Source organism: Nicotiana tomentosiformis, chromosome 11 (assembly GCF_000390325.3).
Source record: "Nicotiana tomentosiformis chromosome 11, ASM39032v3, whole genome shotgun sequence".
NCBI lineage: Eukaryota > Viridiplantae > Streptophyta > Magnoliopsida > Solanales > Solanaceae > Nicotiana > Nicotiana tomentosiformis.
This window is the reverse complement of record NC_090822.1, coordinates 127,595,460-127,611,848: the sequence shown is the minus strand read 5'-3', so window position 1 is coordinate 127,611,848 and position 16,389 is coordinate 127,595,460. Positions and strand designations below refer to the sequence as shown.

At 34.7% G+C, this 16,389-nt stretch overlaps 3 protein-coding genes across 5 annotated transcripts; 2 read left to right on the top strand and 1 right to left on the bottom strand.

Annotated features, from left to right (window-relative positions):
- The first annotated feature begins 111 nt into the window (after positions 1-111).
- Positions 112-4,347, top strand: LOC104112619 (putative F-box protein At1g49610). 3 transcript variants are annotated; one of them, XM_009622593.4, is made up of 4 exons: positions 112-176; positions 752-1,747; positions 2,616-2,789; positions 3,797-4,347. In XM_009622593.4, exons 2-4 carry the CDS (start codon positions 878-880, stop codon positions 4,109-4,111), a joined length of 1,359 nt encoding a protein of 452 aa, XP_009620888.1. In that variant the 5' UTR covers positions 112-176; positions 752-877; the 3' UTR covers positions 4,112-4,347. The 3 variants fall into 3 exon arrangements, with proteins under 3 accessions (XP_009620888.1, XP_070044173.1, XP_009620887.1); XM_070188072.1 differs by lacking the exon at positions 112-176 and adding an exon at positions 224-238; XM_009622592.4 differs by lacking the exon at positions 112-176 and having other exon boundaries at positions 245-1,747.
- A 1,828-nt stretch (positions 4,348-6,175) lies between these two features.
- LOC104112621 (GDSL esterase/lipase At1g09390-like) lies at positions 6,176-8,492 on the top strand. The gene is made up of 4 exons (XM_009622597.4): positions 6,176-6,367; positions 6,735-6,892; positions 7,021-7,291; positions 7,921-8,492. Exons 1-4 carry the CDS (start codon positions 6,217-6,219, stop codon positions 8,157-8,159), a joined length of 819 nt encoding a protein of 272 aa, XP_009620892.2. The 5' UTR covers positions 6,176-6,216; the 3' UTR covers positions 8,160-8,492.
- A 209-nt stretch (positions 8,493-8,701) lies between these two features.
- LOC104112620 (mitochondrial dicarboxylate/tricarboxylate transporter DTC-like) lies at positions 8,702-13,741 on the bottom strand. The gene is made up of 6 exons (XM_009622596.4): positions 13,433-13,741; positions 12,617-12,700; positions 11,551-11,612; positions 10,096-10,457; positions 9,156-9,370; positions 8,702-9,065 (listed from the first exon to the last, which is right to left on the bottom strand). The coding sequence occupies exons 1-6, from the start codon at positions 13,544-13,546 to the stop codon at positions 9,009-9,011; spliced, it is 894 nt and encodes a 297-aa protein (XP_009620891.1). The 5' UTR covers positions 13,547-13,741; the 3' UTR covers positions 8,702-9,008.
- Positions 13,742-16,389: the final 2,648 nt, after the last annotated feature.

Below are 16,389 nucleotides of genomic sequence, written 5' to 3'. Positions count from 1 at the left end.
GTGTAAATTTTATTTTTAAAAGATAAAAAAGTCAACTATATTTCGTTGTTATGGATATTTGCTTTTAATATAATAAAGATATAAATTCTCCGCGCTTGGGAAAAAAACGAGAAATAAATGACAAAAAACATTATTTTGTACTTCCACTTGTTGCTCCACTCTACCGACAGCTTCAGGTAAATGATTCTTTTCCCTTTCCTGGTTTTGTCATTCTTCTGATAACTACAGTAGCTATATGGTATTTCTTCTGATATTGAATTTTTTGTTTTATTTTTATTTGGATTTTCTGTTCATGTAAAGGAGCTTAGATCATTGCACAGTGAATTAGTGATTTTTCTAGCATGCCTTTAAGATTCCAACATCAAACTTGTTTTTAAATTTCCACTGCTTTAGATTTGGTTTTCATATACTTTTTCAAGAATTCCAAGCCCTGAGAAAGAGGCCAGCTAGCTTATATCGATTCATTCCTATTGTCTTTTTGGAGTTGCAGATTCTTGAATGTTGCTAATTTATACTGTAGTTGATATCATTGAGTTTTGGTGTATTAAGATTGTGTTCAAAGCTAATTTACCATTTCAAAAAAAAAAAGATTATGTTCATAGCTTGAAATTTGTTTGATTCTAGCTGAATATGATGGGATTTATCTCTTACTTGTATGCAGTAATCACCATTGATTTTCCTTTTTTGGTCGTTGATAAAGATTAATGACTTTCTCCTTTTATTAATCCTGGGAAAAAATCTCATCCTTCAGTGAATAAAGTCACCCTTTGACCCTATTCCTGAAGCAATTGAGATAACTATATGCAGCGAACAGGAACTGAGTTCTGGATTATTGCCAAATCACTGAGCTTGTCCCCAAAGTTGATTCCTTTCCCCTATGGATCGACTTAGTGAGCTGCCTGAACTGATACTGGTTCACATCCTCTCATTCGTGAACATGAGAGATGTTGTCAGAACAGCCATTCTCTCCAAACGCTGGCGACACCTGTGGTCAACTGTCCCAAATCTTGATTTTAGTTATGATGATTTCTATCCCTATCAGAATTATGTGGACTTTGTGAATCGGACCTTGCTTTCTCGTGGCACTTCTAAGATCAGAAGACTTAAAATTGGTCTCTTTTTAAATGCTAGTTATCGTAAAGATTATGATGGATGGATTCTGTATGCTGCAAAGAATAATGTAGAAGAGCTCTTCTTAGAATTTAATCAAGACTGTTGCTATTGGTTCCCACCTCAGTGTGTGTATCGCAATTCTTCATTCAAGACATTGAGTTTGTGGAGCTGCAAGTTTATACATGATGTGCAAATAACTTGGAACTTGTTGACAAAGTTAACCCTCCGGTTCTCGGTGTTGGGGAATCAAGATGTTCATAAGATTATGGTGGGTGCTCCAAAACTGGAATTCCTTGAGTTGGATTCATGCTGGGGCTATGATGATCTGAATATTGATTCTCCTTCTTTAAGAACACTGATTGTATGTGAATGGGAATCAGTTGAGTTTGAACATGGTCCCATCATGACAATTTCAGCGCCCAATGTTCAGACCCTGCGCCTATCAGGATTTCTTTATAGGAAGTGTATTTTGATGAATGTGCAGTCCGTTGTTAATGCCACCCTCAGTATTCATCCGCACACTGGTTTCAGAGGTGAAAAGAAGAACTTAAAAGGGCAGCAGGACAACCTAATGGAGCTAGTTAGGAGCCTTAAACATGTTGAGAACTTAACTTTGGGTGCTTGGTGCGTTGAGGTTAGTTTTCGAAACAAGTTATCTGTATCTGGTCTTTCTTTTTGCCTACCTTTAAGAGTCTTTTTTTTTTCTTGGTTGTGTCTTTATGAGGTAGATATTGGGTCTCTTACCCTTTGGAGCAGAGTAAAGTAATTGTTACAATTGCTAGCTTTAGTTCTCTCTTCTCTGATTAATTTTGCTTTCTAGGCATGACTCTATTTACACAAAGCACATTGGTTGAATCTTGATGCTCAAACAAGCACGTTAGAGAAACCTTCCCGTAGAATCCTCCGATTTTTTAGCATTAGGTTACTTTCTAAAAGCTAATAACTTCAAGAGACAAGTATTATTCTAAGCTTCCAAATGCAACTGTAAGTACAATTCCCGAAGCTCACAAGGAAACTGAACTGTCACTGGCTCACCTGAATTCTTCAACCGCATAATATTTGTAAGCAAAATCTAACTAAAAAATAACTAGTTCCTAGGTTAACTTAGATCAGAATCTATTGAGAACAAATCCCTTAAGCTCTCCAATGGCAAAAATTCTCCAGATATCTAAAATGAGACCAAATTTATCAGCACAGTAATTGAATGCCTAAAAAGGGAGACATCTTAGAGGAAGTAAAAATCATTTCAAAGTAAGTATGATTCAGCACATTGCTCACCTCCTTTCATCTTTATCTTAAGTTTATCATGTTTTATTATGATCTAGTATATGACTAGGTTTAAGAAATTAACGGCTTGGCAGTGTGTTTTTATATTACAACTTCCCCATAACTACACATTATACAATTTGTTTTTCATGAAATTCTGATCGGGCATGCTTGTCCTAGTGGGTACTGAAATATCTACTTTTTCCCTCTGGATTCTGTGAATTTGACGATACAAGGTTCTAGCGCTAAGGGAGAAGAAACGCATTCCTTCTCAAGTTTCAACTCACAAATGTGTCACATTAAGTATACATATGAAGGAAGATGATCTTTTTGGAACAGTTAACCTGCTAAAAGGTTCACCAGCTCTGCAGATGCTAATAATAGACATGCAATATGTACCCTATGAACAGGTATGTATTTGCTAAACTTTATTGTTCTCTATTTCTTATCTGACATATTCTGCCCAGAGTATTTGCTAGAAATTTGTGGAGAAAGAGCACTTCCAGTCAAACTAATTCTCTTGAAGACAAGTGGAGGAAAGCATAGTGCTATTTCTTCTCTCGACTTAAGACACCAAAAAAATTTAGTATGTAGGTTTTTATAGGTATTCTTCTAACATGTTCATAGTTTAATTCTATATTTCCTCTTTCTCCCAAATACATAAGCAAATCATACATGCATTCTTACATTAATATCGTAATACATGAACTAAGAAAATTCATATGCTTGGGATGAATCTAGTTTATTCATCAAACACTCCCTTAAAACCTGATTCATCACTCCAAGAAGCATTCTGGATTTTAAACTGCGCTCTTGCTGCCACTTTGTTGTGAATGGAAGAAGAGAATAATACAATTCAAAGGATAAAATTTTATAAGGTTCAAAGAGAATGGAATAAGGAGATAAGCACTCTAATAACATTAAGAGAAGTTCCATTTTACATTTAAATAAAACACACTAGACTCACATATGTATAGCTACTTTATACTTCTAGTTACATGAACCATCTAGGATAACTCAACTCAAAGGACACACACTTCAATTATAACTTTCAAAACATATATATTAGACTTAAACCCCTAGAAAAACTCAAAATACAAATAAACCTAGCCACTTGTTCATACTGTTAACATTTAAGTTTACTATTTCCAACAGTATCTTCGTGATGAACTGGTTATGGAAATTTAGCTTCAGTTAATAAACTAAATACCGCATTCATTACATTGCCAGAGAAGTAGAAAATGCTTTCATTGACATACATCCATTGATCTGATCCTCCTTATCAAAAGAAAATAAAAACATAAACAAAAATAATCCGTTATATCTGATCCTGTACTGGCTTCTGGAGATCATTTGTATTATTCATTTCTGGTTCTATCTAAATGTAAGCAAACCTTATCTTGGAAATTTTTTCTAGCCAAAAGGCGTGGAGCTAGCAGATTCAAAAAATTTCTACAATTCTAATGGCGCAAACTACTTAGCGTCACAAGTGAAGCACGTTAAATGTTTGCTGCACCATTTGAAGACAGTCAAGATTACCCAGTTTGTGGCAAAAACCTCCGTGTTTCCATTTCTGGAGTTCATTTTGAAGAACGGGAAGGTACTAGAGAATGTAGTAATCATAGCAAAAAGGGTAGATGCAAATTCACCAGACTACTTGCTAAAAGTTGCTCAAATATTACTAAGTCTGCCTAGGGCTTCCTCCCGAGCAGTTGTTACGCTCCTCAATTGACGACATTAAGTCATTTTGTAATTCGATAATTCATCAGCTTGTTCGGAAGCTGCATGGATTATGTTTTATTTCTGTGGGGTGTCAGACATCTTAAATAGTTCAAACATGTTTTTCTAAAGGTGGACTAATGCATTTTGTGAAGGTAAATGTTTCTCTTTGTTGTAATATCACTATGATGCTTCTTGTCTCCTGGATATTATATATTCTGTTGCCTCAAGTTAATACTTGAGTATGTATATCCCATTAGGATTGTTGTCAAGTCTTTAAATCATGTGATTCCCCCTTAGCAATTCCAACTGCCCCTTGTTTTATAATGCTGAATTTTATTTTCTGTTGAAAAAGATGAAGGGAGAGGTGGATTCTTTTAATAGCTTCAATCCTTGAGATATTCGACTTTGGTTTAGTTCATATCTTGAGAAATAGCGGTTGCATTTGTAAGTTATTATACATAAGTTTAGTGAAAAACAATTGTTAGGGTAGTCTTAGTTGGTTAGCTACTCGAACTTTCACCTTGTTGGTGAGGGTTCGATTTCCCACCTTGTTATAAAATGACTTTTATTCTTGCTCCCTCTCTGGTAAGTCCACTACTCAGAGTTCTCACATCCGTAGGGATGCGGACTGACTGTCACCTTATATGGTATTGGGCAATGTCTGCCTTATAAGTTATGTAGTACTTGAGGTTCGAGTAGTCCTATAGAAGCTTTTTAGAATTTGGTGTGTGTTTTATTGAAGGATAATGAATTCTTATCTTTCTGTTCTTTTCTTTTGTTTTGATTGTAAATCTTTTTGGGGCTTTGGAGTTATTTTGCATTGATTATATTTTCAGTTTTAATTGTTTGTTCTCTTTTCAGTTCCTTCATTCATTGTTGATGTTTAATTTCATGAATAAATGACATGAAAATTGTTGGTATTTTCTAACGGTATTATAGTGCGGTTATCTTCCGTTTTCTTTTGGTTCAACAAAAATTTAACAAGCTAATTAATGTCGTCTCCGGTAAATTATACTCTAATCTATTGGTTTCTGTGTTATATATCAGTTACAAATTTCAGACCGACCCCTACGTATACATAAATCTTTTTTGTTTATCTAATAAGTATCATTTAATCCTTGTCTTTGATGTTATAACTGGTCATAACATTCTTCTTTTGTTTTGTGAAAGGGGTCAAAATAGATCTTCATTTTTTCAATATTAAGAGAAATCAATCTCGTGAATGCTAGTTCTATATTTTTTTTTCCTAAAAGATGGCTTCTTTTTTATCCTAACTAAAAGATAGCTCAATTGAAGAAGAAAAATAAAATTTCGTTTTATCAAACTACCTTTCCTTTCCTTCAAAAATATTTAATTTCTGATTATTATTCATTTATAATTCCTAAATTATCACTTACCAAATTGTAAGTAAATTTGCAACAAAAGATGTTTGATCAAAGATGAAGAAGCAAAATGATGGATCTGAAGGAGAGAATATTTTATCTTCTATCTTTTATAATTTCCCTAGTTGTTGGTTTTTTCTTTCCTCTATCTGTTGATTCGCAATGCAATGGAAGTCTAGTAATTGTCAATTTTGGCGACTCCAATTCTGATACTGGTGGCTATGTTATAGTACGTGGAATGATCGGACAGCTTCCAAAAAAGCACACCATTAGTCATGATTTAGCTGGTCGAATGTGTGATGGCAGATTAGTAATTGATTTTCTATGTAAGTTGGTTACACCACAATGGCAAACACAGAATTTTACGTAAGCAATGGCATCTTATTATCACAATTCGTGTTATAAAGCGAGCTTGACTTTGCCTCTTTAGTGGCTTTTTAAGGCTTCACTTCGTATTCTAAACGTATATACATATGTTTTTACTTAAAAATCCGTTTACATATATGTTGAAAAGATTTTAACGAGGGGTTGTCGATGACATTCCTTTCTATACCAAAGTATTTGAGAACTTCAATAATTATGTTACTAGTGTTTCATTTTTTTTGTTAAGGAAGATAAGCAAGAACAAATATGATTAACTCATCCATTTTCGGGGCTCATGTTCATTTATTTATTTACTTATTTAATTTCCACTGCAGGCGAAAGTGTGAAAAATGGTTATTTAACTCCATTTATGGAGTCAATGGGCAAAAACTTTACAAACGGAGTTAATTTTGCTATTGCTGGTTCTAAAACTCTTCCAGCCTCAGATTCTTTTAATTTGAAGATCCAAATTGCCCAGTTCCATCGGTTTCGATCTCTTTCTCTTGAGTTATTTGACAAAGGTATATATGAAATGATAACCATACTAAAAGTCAACCACTCCTATTAAAAAATATTGACATTTTCGAGTCGAAAGAAAAAAAAGGAATTAAAAAGTGAAATCACGATGCAAAGACAATTTTTTTTTATAACCAGAAAATCTAAAAATCTCAAGGTTTACTGGCGTATGGTTTGAAACTTAGTAGATAATATCCCTTTCCATTTAAATATCAATCTTTCGTTTACGAATAGTTTTGAACTAATAACATATGTCTAATCTACACATCATACGCTTTTACCACTAGATCAAAGGCCCGAAGGCAAGATAATAATTCTTATCGCTTAACTATTACTCAATTCTTAAAGACTAATATTATTTGTATATTTTAGGTAATGGAAATTTGCTAGGAGATGAAGATCTAAGGAATGCCCTCTACACCATTGATATTGGACAAAATGATTTGGATGGAGTATTTGGCGCTCTCTCATATGAAAAAGCTATCCTGAAAATTCCTGATTTCATTTTTGAAATTGAAACTGCAATAAAGGTAACCATACTTATAGTCATCTTCCTTTTTATGTCTCTTCTTTATATAGTTTTTTGCTCTTCTTTCTAAACTTGTATACTTTTGCTCTTTTTTCTTGGATATTTTTGAATTTCTATATTGAATTGCAGGAAATTTATGAAGAAGGTGGAAAGAATTTTTGGGTACACAATACAGGGCCAATAGGGTGCTTGCCTAAATCACTTGCAACATATAACAAGTATAAGGATGATTATGATGAGCATGGATGCCTAATATCTCTAAACGAAGGTGCAAAAATATTCAATGACAAATTATACCTTCTCTGCGAAAAACTAAGAGATGAAATGAAGAATATCACCATTGTATATCTTGATGTCTACTCCATCAAATATGACCTTATTGCTAACTCTTCTAATTATGGTAAGTGTTTCTTTCTTTCATTTTGCCAAAAATATAATGACGCGTTCATCGTTTTCACCTTAAAGGTTAAATTATTTAGTTTAGTGTAAGTACTGAGTGTGGATAAATATTTACCGATTTCTTGCATGTGTATCGCTATCTTAAAGGATAAATTGATTAGTTTAGTGAAAACACTAAGTGTTGTAGGTTAGAAGGGAGTCGAGCGTTTTTCTATGTTGTTTCCGGGGGCGGGGCTAGGTTGATAATGTTTCGTCTTGGATTGTTAGTGGTTTATGTAGCTTCCACACTATTTTCTATGACACTATTACTTGGTATTGTTATTGCTTTTATATTTATTTTCTGTTTCTTACGATGCTGATATTGTTTTATTTTTTTGGCTTCTGTTGTTGTCACTGATCTATTGTGTATTGTTTATTGTTTATTCTTCTTCCTGAACTAAGGGTCTTTCGGAAATAGCCTCTCTACCGAAGGGGTGGAGATAAGGTCCGCTTACACTCTACCTTCCCCAGACTCCACTTGTAGGATTTTACTTGATGGTTGTTGATAGTATAAATACTAAGTGTGGATAAATATTTACTGATGTCTTGCTTGTGTATCACTATAAGAAGTGATTGGGTCTGTTTTGGTAGGGTTTGTAAATCCATTGATGGCGTGTTGTGGATATGGAGGGCCACCATACAACTATGAATCAAACAACAAATGTGGGCAAGGAAATTACACAATATGTGAGGATAGATCCAAGTACATTAGCTGGGATGGTGCTCACTATACAGAAGAAGCTAATGCAGCTGTTGCCTCTAAAATACTCTCAACAAACTACTCTACGCCTCCACTCAAGTTCGATAGTTTTTGCAACATTGAACCTTGATATGGGACTAAAGACTCTTGTCAATCATTGAAGTTGTATGCAGTTTTGTTTGGCAAATAATTTTTTTTCAGATTTTGTATCGAAAACAATAGTATGCAAACCTAGCAATTTCAATGTCAAAAGAAGCTATCTAACCTATCTCCGCAGTCTGGAAACTAGGAAAACTTCAATACAAGGTCCCGGAGAATTCAAAATTTATATACAAACAAGCAGATCAATAAAAAATGCATGCTATCAGGTTCTTGAGGCATGATTTTGTATAGATAACGCGTAGAACAAAGGATAAATAAGTTAAAGGTTTTAACAACTTGACCCAAGATAGGGACATAAACACCTATACTTGGCATATACACCAATAGACAACAACTATGTCTCAATCTTAAACTAGTTAAGAACTACATGAATCTCTATTATATGTTCTGCTCCATTTTCACTCCAATACTCAATAGCTCATTCCAGGAGGATACTAACAACAGAAACTTAACCATTTAAGAATAGCCAAATATAGGTAAAAAGATCAAGCTCAAAATGACAAGCCGGAATTGGTGTAAAACTCCATAAAACCTACTTCAAGAAAGTTTTTGAAGTACATAGCTTATTCAGCTAAAAGAATATTCCCATCCATTTGGATAAAGCAGTCCTCCCAAAACTAAATTGGTAGGAATATCAAAAAAGACCAAATGTCTAACCTAAATTTCACGAGTCAATATATCACCAAAAAAATCTTAAAGCACCCATTCACTTTGAAGGCGTGAAATTAAAGAAATAGATAAAGAAGTACTAATACAACAATGCAAAGATGTTATTCTAATAGAGCTCAACTGAGCGGATGTATCTTTTAGAAGCAAATCACAATCCGAGTTTCTTCTCCGCTTTCTGAATTTGGTTAAGGAAAATCCAAGTCATCTGCATAGGGAAAACAAAGAAGTAAACATATGGTAAAAGCTGACATGGAATCGAAAGAACTTTAGTTGGAAGAAAAAGAGGGAAACATACCATAACATGAGGAGCAATCCTAACACAATATACTGGAAATCCAGTGTAAAATTTGAAGGGTCCTCCTGCCTTCAAAGTTTTCATGGCACAATCGAAAGAACCAGAGTAAGGCAACTTTCCTTCAGCATCTGGCTGCATTTTCTGTATCTGAGTCTTGACGTAATCAAATGGTAAACTGCAAGCAGCAGCAAAGAATCCAGAAACACTGCTGGCCCCTGTGTTTTAGGAAAGAGAAAGGATTTGTAAGAAGGGGAAACACTGCGCCTCATGGGAGATATTAAATTTTACATCATCCAATGATAACAATAACGTTCAAGACAGTCAATGTGAAGAGCGAGAGAAAAAAATGTACTTGAACACACAATATCCCAGACAAACTTTGCACAGCACTATTTCCATGTTATTGAATGCCACAGCAGAAATGACTTCCTAGAGAACATTTTAGAGTCAGAGCAGAAGAATGAACTGCCCTACTCATTGGCAACACCTCAAAGGCATAGCTTACACCATCTAACAGTCTACAATGACCAACTTTACCAGAGTCCCAAATTCCCTCAATCTACCAAACAACTTGAATGAATTTAAGTTTCATAAGTAGAAAGGCAGTAAGCAAAGTAGAGATTAACATATGCATTTCCCAACAAGCAGTTTTTTCCCGTAAAGCACTAACTGCACCAAAGAAAGGAATCAGGCCGCCCAAAGATGCTGCATTCTCTAGCAGATAGTAACTTAAATGATTAACCAGGCTATGCAAAAGATGGGTGAAATTTCCTAAAGAAAAGTTTACTGATTCTTTTTCTAAGACAAGTTGCATCATTTGTTCCCCTCTTGAAATTACAATCTGAGCTTAAACCCTTCTTGAGGGAAGACATTGAAGAAACTCAAGTACTTAAGACTAAAATCAGGACCCTTAGAAGCATTAGTACAGAAATTATCTTACCTACTACTGTAGCGGCCTCACTCATGCCAAGGTTGTCCCTACAAAACTCCACACTCTGGTCATAAGAGGCAAGCATTCCCATGTTCAATGCCATTGCCCTTACTACTGTGGGGCCAGCACCTTTCCAGAGGGCTAGAACTCCTTCATCAGCCACAATACGGGAGAGTGCATGAAATGCATTTGTGTAATGGCGTCTCTGTGCTAAAGGCAAGGTAGCATCAGCTTGCATACGAATGAGGGCTAAATCTGCTGGACTACCAACACATGCACCAATTGCTCCAGCAGTAAGACCACATAAAGCCTTTTGGTACAGAGGCAAGGGCTTCCCTTCATTGGCCTCAATGGCCTTGTTCGTCAAAATTCTATTTCAAGAAAACCCGAAGAAAAGCAGAAAAGTAAGTCCTTTTTTCTTTTATTGGATGAATATAGGCAAGAATCTATCAAGCAAAAAGCATAACAGCAATAAGTTGGGCTATTGTATAAAATCATCCTCAATATCACCAATAATACAGTGGTTTTAGCTAGGTCCTCTTTGCTCCAAAGAAAAATTTGAGCTTAATTTTATTACGCAAGTAGCTACAATCGACACTCCAAACATGCATGGCCAAGTAGGTTATTAAGCCTTTGTATTATCTAAAATTCATCGTGTCACTTATTCTTCTACCTGCTGAGTTTTATCACACCAATTCTTTCAAAAGGTGTGTTAGCTCAATATTTCCATAAACACATAAAATTTTAGCAAAATCCTATATCTCTATGGAGGTCCAACAGTGATATCACAGACCTTGCAACAAGAATCATCAGAAAAGCACAACAGAGCAAACCCAATAAGCACAACCACCTCGAAAAAATTACAAAATAAGACCAAACCGCAAAACTTTCAAACAAATAGCAGCCAGGTGGAGGGAAGGGGGAGGGGATAACATGGAGCGTCGTAATCCCAAGATCTTCAAAAAATTTGAAAAGCAAGGCTTGCAGAAAATCAATAAGATCACATTGTTCATTAATTTATTCCTATGTTGACACTTGACATATCCAAAGAGTAACTTCTTTAGACGGAAATTCCAATAAGATGTGCACAGCACCTCAATATGATTCGTTCAGACTGTATCTTTGATTCGAAAAAGCAAAATGAAATAATTAGACCTGAGAAGGAAGGTGTGACTCAAAAAGTATTATGCAGAATAATGGTGGTGTCCAGAGTAAATCCTGTGAAAACCTCCAATTTATTACGCACTCGTATGAAATGTATAAGACAAACTATTGGGAGGGTATGATCAATTATGTGTCACAACTATGAGCCTAGATGCATCAAAGAACAATAGAAGGCAATCCTAAGGGCTGTGAAGTATTATGAACCTTGACGTATATCAATAGTATCAATAGTACTTGAAAACTTAAATAAATCCGGCAGATTATGAATGGAGAAAAGACAAAATTTAGACAAACAGTCACCTGAATGACCCAAGTCTGGCTGTTGTATAGGTTGCCTGCCTGAGAAGCCCAGCTGACAAACCCTGCATATGAAGATAAAATAATTGATGGCATGGAATCACAAAAAACCATACAACACAAAAAGTTGGAGAAAATTATGCATTAAATAAAACAAGTGCATCAGGCCATCAGCTTTCAAGGAAGTCCAATAAACAACATTACTTTGGACAACCTTGACGCAGAACATCAACCTTAGATTTTACATTGATAGTATGACATCCATCTCAGAGTCAAGATTGTTCCAGTATTACGAAGTCCAACTAATCTTTGAAGCTACAGTCACTAAAGCTTATGATATTTGTAAGCTTATCAATTGTCTTTCAAGTAAAACCATCTGGATTTTAGGTATGATAATCTATTTTCCCTAAGAACTCTCACAGGAAATCTAAAAAATCTCAATTGATAATCATACAACAGATAAGTTAATGCATTTGGGAGTCACCTTATATAATCCAATTTATGTTACTCGGCACCTGTCTAATCCATGATATGTTACACTTGTAGCATTCACCAATTAAAAGTTTGAACGGAATCAGAGTATCTCTTACGCATTACGCCAAAGATAGGTATTAATACAGAAAGACTTTCACCAGCTCATTTCTAGAGGAAAGCATCATCTAGTTCTCTTGCTGACATTTTCCAAGTGTACTATTGATTGACAAAAAAATTCAGAAATTGTTCCTTTCAGGCATTTAAACTTTTCAGGATCATATGAGGTAGTAAAAGGTAATGCTAAAATACCATAAGCTCCAAAAAAGTAGCTAATTCGTTAAGGCATAATCAAGGTAAAACGTTTAGAAATATTTATCCTCTCTTGAGGATACTATAACATATGAACTACAGCCCAATTCAGCACCAAGTTTAAAAGAGCAGGGTATACTCATTATTAGTGGGGAATTAAAATACCTATTTGTTTCTTGTGATCTAAGATAAAATAAAGAATCATTCAGTCAGACACCAACAAGTAAATGGTGCAACATTATCAATCAAGGACTGTTTAACCAATATAAATCTCAGGGGAACAAACCTTGTAAAAGGCACCAAAGCCTTCATTTTTAAGCATGGTCTTGGTGACATCAACTGCTGACCCCTGACCCAATTGTATCCTTACCTGCCATCATAAGAAAGTACCATAAATCAGAATAGATCCCATCAAATTTAAGTAGTAGTATTACAAACTGCAAGATTCAAACTTTATCTCATATTGCATAAAAAATCCAAAGATTCAGTTTTAGTTATAATGGTAGTGTCCGTGCCAGCTTGCGCGCAACTCGACTATTCCATCGGATACCTGCTACCTCCCACAAGCACCAACATAGGCAAAGGGAGCTAGCCTTTCGGCTATGGGTTCGGTCTTAAGAAATTCATTGAATTTGTACAATTTAGAACCCACTAACTTAAAAAGACTAAAATCCCGAACCCATAAATTTTAATTCCTGGCTCCGCTTCTGAACATAGGTACCAGATAACTCTGACACCAAGGGTTAGGCAGATGGGAAGAAATTCCTAGTGTAAAGATCAAATCTTTTTAAGGCTAGATCTTGTTCATTCACTACAAAAACAACTCTAAATTGGAAAAAGTAAAATGAGACATTGCAGCATAATCCCCATTTGATCTAAGATCTGAATTCACCAGATACACCATAAGATCAAAACCAAACATCACCTACAAAACAAAAAGCAATAAAACCCCAAAATGACACTCATTTGAGCCAAGATCTGAACCTGACCCACTAACCAAACACATCTTAAAAACAAAACACCCTCAAAACATCAAAAAGGCAGGATCTTCACAAACAAGAACAGTAATAGCCATTAAAAATAAGTGGTTTAAGGGGTATACCTTGATCATATCGATGGGCTGAATAACACAGGTGGCAAGCATACCAGAAGCACCTCCATTAACGAAGGGCTTAACAGTGGGCCAAACACCTCCAGATTTTGGCTTCTCTCCCATTTCTTTTTCTGCTTCTCTTTCCCTTTCAGATTTCAAAGAAAAAGAGAATAATAAATGGGGGGCTGAAGCTCTCTGAGGGTTTACAGAGAAAAGGGAGAAAATGTTGGGAGAGGGGGGCTACGTATTTATACACAGTTGGAAGCAGCAAAGATCAGCTCACTCGCCGAGCCAACAAAAGCAAACCCTCTTTGTGGCTTCTTGTGCCCCGCTTGTGTGTCACTAGGACTACATAATTTATTGTCTATACTCTTGGCCCTTGATTTTGGAAAAATTACACTTTTAGAAATTACTTTTTATTTATTGTTTTTGGGTTTTGGAATTAATTTTTTTTTTTTTTTTTGGAAACTTCCATAAAAACCTTCGGCCGCTACGGTCTCTGTCATAGCCTCTGCCATTTGGGTGAGCACTCTGTACGCACTAGGTAACCCCTCACTGTATAATAACCTGCAAACCACACTCTATGCGCATTAGGTAAGCCCCCACTGTGTAATAACATACAAACCACACATGGAATATAAATTGCACTAGGCAAGTCATGTGCGACAGGCTCGACCCATAAGGCATTGAGGGGGGATCGATCCCAAATCATATGTATGGATGATCACCCTCCAAACCAACTAGGTCATCCCCGAAGGGATAAATTCTTTGCTTTCACTACTTCTTTCGACTCATTTTATATACGTAATAGTATTTAACGGTTTTAAAAAAATAATAAATTATTACCGCATAAGCTAAATATTTGTGTTATACCGAAAACTTTTTTGATACATGATGCCTTCAACATGTCATTTATTAAGCGCATTTTATTAAAAGTAAAGTAAAAATATTAAAATTAAAAAGTTTCATCTTTTTTTAAAAGATGCATAATAGACTATAAATTGAAGGGCACCTTGGAATAAAAGTTCTTCTCTACTTCTTTTAGCTCTAAAATTAAATAAATTTTGGTATAATTATATATGAAATTTTTTTAGTCGGAAAAAATATATATGTAATTTTCCAAGAAATATAATTCAATAAAAGTCTGCTTAATCTGGAGAAAGGAACATATGGCCGTGACAGCTTCTAATTTTATTCTTCAAGATAGCAAAAGGCAAACACTGACTTTAGACTTTTCTCAATGCTAAGGGATACCTTGCTTTAATGGTGGTTATTACGGTGAAGGAGCAAGTATTTCAATTACAACATCATCATTATCTATTTGGTGTCATATAATATAATGAAAGAATATTTCTTAAAAAACGATTAAAAATGATGAAGTGAAATTGTAATCTCTTGCTTGAAATTCACGTATCTTAAAATTTCAAGATATTTACAATATAGCATGGACATTTCCCTTTATCATTTCTTCAAATATTAAGATATTATATCGCAAGCACGCAAGGTAGAAAAAGTTGAATAGCGAAAAATAAGAAGAGAAGAAAGTAGCGATGATATATTTAGAGCATGCAAAGACTATTGGAAAAGTTTCACATTTGGCCAGACAGATAAAAATAATTACATCTGCTAGTCAATACATACAAAAAAAATAGACTAATTACGCAAAACATATGTATATTTTACGTTTATTACATTAATATATATATATAAAAATATTTGATTGTCTATTATTTTTTAGAGCTGCTATACCACGTAATTTCTCTAAGACTATTTCCCTGGGTTGATTTTGGTTCAAAGTCAAGTGAATGGTAAATTTGTAATGTTGTATTCTTGCACCAATATGTGGTGTGTCATTAATGCAAATATACTCCTATTTGCATGATTTTTTTTTTGTTTTTCACCCGGTGTCCGGTATTCATATTGGGGTTCGATTAAATCCGAATTCGTGCCGGGAAGTCCCATATTGGGGGTAAAGCGCTCCCTAACAAAGGCGACTCCATACCTAAGGACTCAAATCCTAGACCTCTGGTTAAAAATGAATGAATACTTACCACTCCACCACAATCCTTGTTGGTCTATTTACATGATTTTTATAGTTGAAGAAAAAATGAATAACGAGTATTATTATGAATAACGAGTATTCTTTCCTTATCACCCCAAGAGCAAGGTAGGGAGTTCTTGGAATGAGGAAGCCGAGGGTCTATCGGAAACAGCTTCTCTATCCCAGGGTAGAGATAAAGTTTGCGTACAAACTACCCTCCCCAAATTCTACTAGTGGGATTATACTGGATTGTTGTTGTTGTTATACAAGTTGAAAATAAAAACAAGCATGGTAACTGTTTTCGTGAAAGAATTCGTCCAAGAAAACCAAACATTTATTAATTGGTGATGGGCATTTTCTTAAATTGGAATTTGACAACAAAATATGGGCCGAACGTTAAAGTAGAGGCGATGATGATTCTTCCAATTGAAGAAACCAAAATAAATTGGGACTTTGCTGTTAAAAACTTAGCTAGTTTTTTGTCATAGATTTCCAAATTTATTCTGAAAAATTTAATTCGGGTAAAATTTGGTTTGAAGATGAAAGTGTGTTTGGACATCAGATTTCAAAACATATTTTCTAAATTTATTTTGGAAAAACATGAAACATGACTTATATCCACAAGTTCTAAAAACTATCACAAATACCCAACAATACCATTATCAATAACATTCATTATATTCTCGCAAACTATAGTTCTGAACATAAATAAATTTGATAAAAAATATTATTTTTATAATGAACTACATGATACACTATCAAATGACTGAGAAGACGAAACAACATTGTTATAAAATAATAAATGGTGAGCTCTTTTATAAAATATAAAAGTTTGGGGCAATTTTTAAAAAATATAATATTGATATTTTGGCCCAAAACTAGCTATTATTTTGCCAAATATAGACAAAATTTATGGCCAAATATG

Excerpts from the sequence above, each read along its gene's own strand:
- LOC104112620 (XM_009622596.4), bottom strand. The coding sequence starts at position 13,546 with ATGGGAGAGAAGCCAAAATCTGGAGGTGTTTGGCCCACTGTTAAGCCC. Across the intron at positions 11,613-12,616 it reads GCTTTGGTGCCTTTTACAAG|GGTTTGTCAGCTGGGCTTCT; the intron begins GTTTGTTCCCCT and ends CTTCATATGCAG. Across the intron at positions 9,066-9,155 it reads GGATTGCTCCTCATGTTATG|ATGACTTGGATTTTCCTTAA; the intron begins GTATGTTTCCCT and ends TTCCCTATGCAG.
- LOC104112621 (XM_009622597.4), top strand. The coding sequence starts at position 6,217 with ATGGAGTCAATGGGCAAAAACTTTACAAACGGAGTTAATTTTGCTATT. Across the intron at positions 6,368-6,734 it reads TCTTGAGTTATTTGACAAAG|GTAATGGAAATTTGCTAGGA; the intron begins GTATATATGAAA and ends TGTATATTTTAG. Across the intron at positions 6,893-7,020 it reads AAATTGAAACTGCAATAAAG|GAAATTTATGAAGAAGGTGG; the intron begins GTAACCATACTT and ends ATTGAATTGCAG.
- LOC104112619 (XM_009622593.4), top strand. The coding sequence starts at position 878 with ATGGATCGACTTAGTGAGCTGCCTGAACTGATACTGGTTCACATCCTC. Across the intron at positions 1,748-2,615 it reads TGGGTGCTTGGTGCGTTGAG|GTTCTAGCGCTAAGGGAGAA; the intron begins GTTAGTTTTCGA and ends TGACGATACAAG. Across the intron at positions 2,790-3,796 it reads AATATGTACCCTATGAACAG|CCAAAAGGCGTGGAGCTAGC; the intron begins GTATGTATTTGC and ends AATTTTTTCTAG.